The sequence below is a fragment of the Oreochromis niloticus genome, linkage group LG11 (genome assembly GCF_001858045.2).
Source record: "Oreochromis niloticus isolate F11D_XX linkage group LG11, O_niloticus_UMD_NMBU, whole genome shotgun sequence".
NCBI lineage: Eukaryota > Metazoa > Chordata > Actinopteri > Cichliformes > Cichlidae > Oreochromis > Oreochromis niloticus.
Window position 1 is genome coordinate 37,771,163 of NC_031976.2, and position 9,107 is coordinate 37,780,269.

Consider the following 9,107-nt stretch of genomic DNA (forward strand, 5'->3'; position numbering starts at 1 on the left):
GGACGCATGGACAACTACCTCCACTCAGACTGAATCCACAAATAATACCCCGGTCTCCAGACCACTTCAACAGCTGCCTCCACTCAGACCGAATCCACAATATTACCCCCTTCGCCAGACCACTAAAACAATTAGCGGTACTTTTACCTGTGTGCATATCAATCGGTAAGTGTTACTCTTGCTTTCCTTTTTTTTTAACCATTTTCTCTCAAAAAGCTTTTCAAAGCCATCCAGAAAATAGCTAGTCTAACACCTGTAATACACTTTAAAAAAATATATATATATAAGCTCCAGTTTATCACTCAGAGCTAAAAGCTACCTGATTATGCACACTATTATCAAGGCGTAATGGGCGGGGCCCGTGAAATTTCAGACAGGATTTTCTCCCATGCACGTCCAGGTGATCTTATACAATTAGAGTTGATAGGACCTCAGTTGCAGAATAATGTTTCAGTCATTTTAAGGGACAATCGTGATTTGAGTGAATTTGAAAATTTATTTCTCAGGGCGGTACAGTCAAACTGGTCAGTAATGTGCGAGGGCTCGCTCGAGCTTGTAGCTCAGATCGTTAGACCCCCAGCCGGTAGTGGTAAGACAGGGGTGTCCAACTCCAGGCCTGGAGGGCCGGTGTCCTGCAGGTTTTAGATCTCACCCTGGGTCCACACACCTGAATCAAATGATGAGTTCATTACCAGGCCTCTGGAGAACTTCAAGACATGTTGAGAAGGTAATTTATCCATTTAAATCAGCTGTGTTGGATCGAGGACACATCTAAAACCTGCAGGACACCGGCCCTCGAGGCCTGGAGTTGGACACCTGTGTGGTAAGAGGATGCTTAAACACATCCTTGACAATGAAATTGTCAGAAAGAAAAGGCGCTTTTTATATATTGTTCATAACCCCGCAAATAAGTTATGTTTTGCTATAAGTCTTGCCCACCTTCTGTACCCCTATTTTAACGATCAACAAGCAGAGGTTTTCGGTAGAGAAATTCAGCAAAAAGCTGGTTTAAATGATCAAACGCCTGTTGGTTTTAATCAAATAATTACATTTGAAAGGTTACTCGGATGTAAAATTATAGTATTTTACCGTAACGAACACGATCGCAGCCTTTGTAAATTTGAAACTAGTACACCAAATACAGAAAGACCCCTTTGTTTATTTTTATTTGATAATCATTACTACGCTATCAAAAATCTAAAAGGATTTATAGGAACACACTATCTCTGTAATCATTGTTACATGGGGTACAACCACGTGTTAGCCCACTTTTGTCCTGCTCGCTGTTCAGTCTGCATGCAGCCTCGGTGCAGCGAACTCTCCCTCTCTCCTATTCAGTGTCGCGATTGTAATCGCACCTGTCGTTCTTCCTATTGTTTCGAGAGCCATAAAAAACTCCTGCAGAGGCGTGAAAGACTCGCCAGCAACTGTCAGCTCTATAAAAAATGTGTCAAGTGTTCCAGACTTTATTATTTAGCAGCAAACGAAAAACCTCACAAATGTCAAAACAGGAAATGCCCAATCTGTCACCAGGAAATCTCCACTGATCAGCAAACGCATCAGTGCTACATGCAGGTTTTAGAACGCGAGACAAAACACAACAACAAGTTGATTTTTTACGATTTTGAAACGTTTGTAAATGAAACCGGTGAGCACACTCCTTTTCTGGTTTGTACGAAAACTTTAGACGGTAAATCCTGGAACTGTGTTGGGGAGGACTGTGCAGAAAAGTTTCTCGCTCATTTTAGACGTCCACTCTTTAAGGGCTGTATTTTTATCGCCCATAATGCAAAAGGTTTTGACGGGTACCTTATTTTATCCCGAATGGCTAAACAAGGCTTAAAACCACATTTAATTATGCAAGGGTCCAAACTCATCAGCTTTACAGACCCAGACTTTAATCAAAGATACATGGACTCCAGCTGCTTTCTCCCTATGCCCCTGTCAGGTATCCCAAAAGCAATGGGATTTTCAGACAGCGTAAAGGGTTTCTTTCCTCACCCTTTCAGTTCCAGAGAAACTCTAAAATATGTAGGCCCCTACCCTCCACCCTCAGCTTACAGCATAGAGAGAATGACAACAAAAGGCAGGGATGATTTTTACAAATGGTATGATTCAGTCAGCTCTGGTACCTTCAATTTCATGAAAGAGGCCCTGTCATACTGCGAAAACGATGTTGAAATTCTAGCTGAGGGCTGCAAATTGTTTAGAAACGGGTTTATTGAGGAAACAGGAGTAGATCCTTTCAGCCGCAACACGCTTGCAAGTGCCTGCCTGAAAACTTTTTTAACAAACTTCATGCCAGCCAATTCTTTAGCAATACCATGTCCCTTAAATTACCGTAATCAGGTCAAATCATTTTCCTCTGCCTCAATTCAATGGCTAGAATATCTCTCGTACACGCAAGGTGTTTTTATCAGACATGCGCTAAATCAAGGAGAAAAAAAGCTGGGTAGTTATTATTTAGATGGATATGCCCTAATTAATGATAAACCATATGTCTGGGAATTTCTGGGTTGTTACTTTCATGGGTGTGTTAAGTGTTTTTCAAATCAGGCCGACATTAATCCCTTGTTAGACCTAACTTTTGCAGAGCTAAACAGCCGCACTGAAGAAAAACTGGCTAAATTGAGAACTGAACATAACATGTGTCTTGTTACAATCTGGGAGCACGAGTGGACCGAGTTGAAACGTACTGATGTGAGTGTAATCAACTTCCTCAAACATTACGAACCGCCAGAACCTTTGAACCACCGCCATGCCCTCTTTGGAGGGCGTACAAGCCCTGCACAGCTGCACTGCAGTGCAGGCCCTGGGGAGAGAATCGGTTATGTGGATGTTACCTCGCTGTATCCGTTTGTAAATAGCACCTGTAGTTACCCCTTAGGACATCCTCAAATAATCTTTCGAAATTTTCAGCACCCTAAAAACTACTTTGGGTTTATCAAAGCGGTTGTATACCCACCCAGAGCACTCTATTTTCCAGTTTTACCTTTTAAAACTAAGTCAGGAAAGCTTCTCTTTACCCTCTGCCGCACCTGTGCTGAAATGAACAACCAACAGGGGGCGTGTAACCATAGCAACGAGGAGAGAGCCCTGAAAGGGGTTTGGACCACTGTAGAATTTAATCTTGCATTAGAAAAGGGCTATCAAATAAGTAGAATCACCGAGGTGTGGCACTTTGAGAAACAGAGTAACACAATATTCACAGACTATGTACATCATTTCCTGCGCAAAAAACAAGAAGCTTCAGGCTATCCATCAGATGTTGTAACTGAGGAGGATAAACAGCTTTACATTAAAGACTACCAGGCTAAGCAAGGCATCACTTTAGACCCTGAAAACATAAAACTAAACCCAGCTAAAAGACAAATGGCCAAACTGTGTTTAAACTCTTTTTGGGGAAAATTTGGTCAGAGAAATAATCTCACACAGAGCAAACTGGTGAGTGACCCCGAGGAATTCTTTAATCTGATGTTTTCTCCAAAATACAAAGTGACCTATTTCTCTTTCGTCAGTGACGATGTAGCGCTTATTCAATGGTGTTATGGCGATCTATGTACCCCATTGCCAAACTCCACAGATAACATCTTCATTGCGGCCTTCACTACTTCATATGGGCGTATGAAACTCTACAGTTATTTGGATCAGTTGCAGGAGAGAGCAATTTACTACGATACTGACAGTGTTGTTTATCTCACCAAACAAAATCAATCTCAACTAGAATTAGGTAGATATTTGGGTGACCTCACTAATGAACTAGAGCAGGATGATTTCATTACAGAGTTTGTTGCAGCTGGACCCAAAAGCTATGGCTATATGACCAAAAAAGGTAAAGTTGTCTTGAAAGCAAAAGGGATCACACAAACACACGACGTCTGCGAAAGGGTCAACTTTGAATCTGTGAAAAACCTGGTTGACAATTACATTGATAACAGTGAAGGAGGGCCTACACTTGAGGCACCACAGCACACTATCCTTCGTAATAAAGCGGGATTTGCACTGAAAAATTCATCATTCCCCAAAAAATTCCGGGTTGTTTATGACAAGCGTAGATTGCTGCCAGGAGGTCTGACTTTGCCCTTTGGTTATTGATTATTCTTTTGTTTTTTGTTTTGTTTTTTGTTTTTTGTTTGTTTGTTTTTTTTAAAAAATGTTTCAACCTGCTTTAATGGAGTTTGATCCCAGACTTCATGTGCCATTTTCCTGTATGGTTGTTGGGCCAAGTGGTTCGGGAAAGACATTTTTTGTGAAATCTGTATTGGAAAACTGTGTACATGTTTTGAACAAGCTTATTGACAATGTTGTGTGGGTTTATACATCCTTTCAGCCTCTGTATTCTGAGCTTCAAGAGAAAAATAAAAGCATTAAATTCATTGAAGGTCTGCCTGAATCTTTTGAAGATGAGAGCTTGTTTCCCTCACACCAAAGTCATCTCATTGTACTGGATGATGTTATTTTTCAAGCAGCTAATCATCCAGAAGTAGTTAAGATTTTCACGCAATACAGGCATCATAAAGATATGAGCGTAATGTTTTTGACACAAAATGTGTTTTTACAAGGCAAACACAGCAGGACGATCAGTCTGAACAGTACTTATATGGTGTTATTTAAAAACCCTCGTGATAAATTACAAGTTAATACACTAGCTAGACAAATATGCCCAGGACGTGTGCATTTCTTTTTGGAGAGTTTTGAAGAAGCCACGAGAGAGCCACACGGATATTTATTGATAGATTTAACCCCAACCTGTCCAGAGCAACTAAGACTGAGAACAGGGATACTACCCTCAGAACAGCTGTGTGTTTTCTTACCCAAGAAAAAATAACAGAAACAATGTCTGTAAGATTGAGAAGAAACTTTGCTTTGCTGAAAACACTAACCAGAAGCTCGCCTAAAATTCGTAAGGTTATTTTACAAGAATGCCCACCTGATTTAATTCAGGCTATTTGTGAGATTTGTATGAATCTCTTAAAAGGAAATATTCCAATCACACAATGCCAGCATCATAAGCTGAAACGATATAAGGAGAAGATCAGACAAATGGCATGCCGAAAGGCTGGAGTTAGGAAGAAGAAAAAATTATTGAATCAAAAAGGAGGTTTTCTTTTACCGCTCCTCACAACAGTTTTACCCATGGTAGCTGATTTAGCTATAGGCGCGATCCGTAAATAACAATGCAGAAAATGTATTTGATCTCACCTGAGCAGATCAAACGCTTACAGGAAACACACGCAAATGCTTATCGACCAACGGTCAGAGACAAGGCTGCAGATGAGCTCGACAGTGAAATGAGACGTGTATTGGAAACTCAGGGTCTACCCTCGGATGAGAAGATAAAAAAGTATAACATGCTTTTACAAAAGTACCTTGTACTTGAAAGACAAAAATCAGATGAAAGCAGAGAAATAACACTAAGACTCCCTGCGGAGCGTGAAGTAGTGGAGCCTGAGAGATCACATGATTACCAACAAGAAGAGGCAAGCCAGGAGGGGGAGCAGACGGGTAGTGTGAATAAAGTTTTACATGATGTTTTAAACCACATAAACCCTCGCTCAAAGAGAAACACTGAATATCTAATGCATAGAATAATAGCATCAAAAGGGCACGGAGGATGGACTGAGGACGGGGAATTGATGCATAGACAGAAGCCAATACCTGGAAGTCATATGCTCGATTTGATGAAATTTTTATCGAGCTCTCGGGCAAGTGTAAAACCAACAGGCTGGAGTTCGCTTGCACGAACTTTGGCGGATCTAAAAATACCCCTATCCACTATTACAAACTTATCGGCTAGAAGGGAAATAGCAGCAATAAAAGAGTCGAGAGAAACAGGAGAATACCGCAGATCCTCTGATGAAGATGTTATTGTGAAGAAAAAGAAGAAAAGAAAGAGAATTGCCTTATCACCCACATGGTTAAGTTTCTGATGTAATCCAAACCATAAATAAAAGATTGTGTTTTTTAAAAGTTAATTTTCTCTCATGTTGTTATTTAACAATAAGCACAATACACCACTTTTTCACAGAAACATTCTCAGTTTTATTGAAATTATTTCGAGCACAAATGACAATCGTTAAAAGCTTTCAAAGAACATGAAGTTTGATTAAAATTGCCAGCTTTACATATTAATACACATCTGATAAATCGTTTTACAAAACATGACACCATGCTATCATTTTTGTTTTTATTAGAGCTATATAAAGAAACTACATCATCATAACTCTTTCCACGCGATTTCTGAGCCAAGAAAAATATACAGTGCTGTCCACATACCGTGGATAGTGTTGCTTGTAGCTGTCTTTGATGGAAAGATACTCGTTTAGCATGCTTTTTCAGAAACGTTACAATGCTTTTAGGATAAAAAGCATAATCTGGGGGGAAACCAAATGAGTCAAAAAAGTTGGCCCCTCCGTTTTCCTCTAATGATATTGCAAGCCAATGAGTTCCAGGTTTATCCCGTGGATCTGTATTTATGATCAGATATGCAGGTTTTTTAAATGAACGTTTGAGTAATGATAATAACTCATCTTCTGCATATACTCCAAAGAAACGGTCCCCAACTAGCAATCTCATTATACTCTCCAATTGGTGGTTGTTCATAATTCAATACAAAATGTGTGGAGCCTCTCAGTAATAATCGACCAAAACTTGTCTTTTGGAGTTGATCTCGAGAATGGAATCATAACATGTATAAACGATCAGTGTGGTTGTATGAGGCAGCGGTACTCTGAAGTGCATTTCTAGTCTCAAATTTCCATTTATCACAGGTGATAAGGCCTGACTGTCATCTGATGGATTCAAATTGAAAACAAACAGTGTATATCCTTGTTCAAACTCCTGTCTGTCAATGCATAAGGAGAGGTCCTTTAGGTTTCTTCCGGTAGCGGTGTACAGGCTGTAAAACTCTCTTACGGAGTGATTCTCAGCAAAATTGGGTTGAAACGCTTTGGCTGGAATCTGCTTACTCTCATGACATAAAGCCAGGAACTCCAGATCGTTATGTTGAAAGTTGAAAGGACATAAATCATAACGGCCTGTAAATGCTTGATGATCGACCATTCCGATGACTAAATAACGGGGGAGTGAACCCAGAAACAGATTCTCATGATGTGATATACGCGAATTCTCGGGTATTGAAAATGTTTTTACGTTAATCCGGGAGATGGGATAAAGTGCATTGGCTTGCATGAGAGCGGAAGCGTGGCCTACGCGCACAGCGGGGGATACAGTAACTTTCCGCACATACAATGAAGCTCCTAGAATATTCAGGTGGTAATTAGCATTCTGAGGCGCCATGAGGCTGAAAGCATCGTTGGCTCTCATGAGCTTAACCCTCAGATCCACATTATTGAGCAATAATCGTTCGCAGAAAAAAATATCAGAATGTAACGGTCCCATGACGTGGAACTCTCGCGACCGCTGACTGTAAGCTGCACGCCGAACTAATCCCCGGTTCGGGCCGTTGGTTACCACGTGTGAATCCAAAGCGCCAGCAGTATCTTTGTAAAACAGCCCAGCGCTAAATTGAGTCTTCAAACTTTCTTCTGAGTAATTTAAATATGTTTCTATTATAGCCCTGTAGGGGTGAGTTGAGCTGGCTTGTGAAATCAGTCTGTCGCCCAATGTGACGTCACATTGCGAGAAAATGGTATTTATAGGGTAATTTATAATTGCAACATTAGCGTCAGCATCAATATCAGACCCATCCGCGTTTGTTATCTTCAATCTTAAACTCAGCAATGTGTCATTTAAATCCAGGTAATGCAGCCCGTTTCCAGGCACGTAAAATTCCACAGGTCCCCGATCAGTCAGCGCTGTTACTGGTAATATTTCTGAATAACATTTGTCCTCGATTGAAAATTGGGTCAGGGGGGCTGTGAACAGATCCAGTTCACTCAAGGTGCATTCGCTTGATCGCTCGTGGAGTAAAGACATTGTTGCTTGTTTCTTAGTTTTTAGAAAATATCCTGCTTCGACCTACGTGTTGCCCGTTTGGTGGTTTTAGCGCTCTGTCTCTTTTTCACAGTTTTCCTCCGCTTTTTAAACTCGGTCAGCCTGCGGCCCGGAGGACGTTTTAGGGGTCTGCGCGCCAATAAGCTTAACCCCGAGCCCTCTTGCTGTTCTTGTGTGTTTGAGTGAGTCAAGTTAGACAGCGAGGAGGTCACAACATCTGTAGCAATCCCTTTGACAGCTGTTTTCAAATGAGGTTTAACGAGGCTGACCCCACGCTTTAAGAATGGGGTTACAAATCTAAACAATTTTGAGAAAATAGATGCTATTCCTCGTCCGTAAATTACGGGCGCCCCTGAAAAGCCTGGCAGCCCGTTACCAGCTTGCGATTCGTAATACTTTATAAATCTATTATTATCCATATTTTTGTTATTAGATGAGATCCTTGACAGGGCGGAAATGTAGCTTTACTATCGTTTTACCGTAGGTAAAGTTTACAGGCTCATTCTGATCAGTTTTGATTTCAATATGGATATTTTCTATGTGTTTCCGAGCAACAGGAATATAGTCTGGTTTGTTAAAGCAAAGGTTAACGATATCTCCGTAATTACCCTCTATTCTGACAGTACGCAGCAGGGGCGAATAGCTATCACCTACCAGCTGTAAGGCTGCTATATCTGAATAACAGAATAGATGATAACATCCCGCTTTTATATCTGCAGGATATGGGGCAAATTTGCGCTCAAACCGTTGCCAGACACCTGCCGGTACACCAAGCATATATGCCAGAGGAGGAAAAAACTTGAGTTGATATATGCCCCCAGCGGTGAATTCAAACTTTTTAACAATGGGGTGGTATTTTAGATATATATCCGAGTCGATACGTCTAAGGCATGCCTCGATCTCTGCTCTCAGCGTGTTAGCATCCTCGTAAAACCCCGCGCGTATTTTTGTCTTAACCACCTCATCAACCCGCTGCTCAGCCTCACTCTTTTTCCTCCATTCAAAATAAGCCTTATCATTCGGAATATTAAGCCATGTATAGGGATATGAAATTTCAGTGAGAGCCACCTCCCAGGCCCCATCGAGGTTGAGATGGTGTGCCAAATCCACACGGAAATTAGAACTGGTGTTATTCTTAAATACATTCAGAC

The 9,107-nt window shown here is 41.0% G+C and overlaps 1 protein-coding gene across 1 annotated transcript; it reads left to right on the forward strand.

The window, feature by feature from the left end:
• Nucleotides 1-323: 323 nt before the first annotated feature.
• On the forward strand, nucleotides 324-5,187 carry LOC112848118 (uncharacterized). The gene is made up of 2 exons (XM_025911161.1): nucleotides 324-589; nucleotides 824-5,187. Exons 1-2 carry the CDS (start codon nucleotides 349-351, stop codon nucleotides 4,093-4,095), a joined length of 3,513 nt encoding a protein of 1,170 aa, XP_025766946.1. The 5' UTR covers nucleotides 324-348; the 3' UTR covers nucleotides 4,096-5,187.
• The last annotated feature ends 3,920 nt before the right edge of the window (nucleotides 5,188-9,107 follow it).

Excerpts from the sequence above, each read along its gene's own strand:
- LOC112848118 (XM_025911161.1), top strand. The coding sequence starts at position 349 with ATGGGCGGGGCCCGTGAAATTTCAGACAGGATTTTCTCCCATGCACGT. Across the intron at positions 590-823 it reads TAGACCCCCAGCCGGTAGTG|GTAAGAGGATGCTTAAACAC; the intron begins GTAAGACAGGGG and ends GACACCTGTGTG.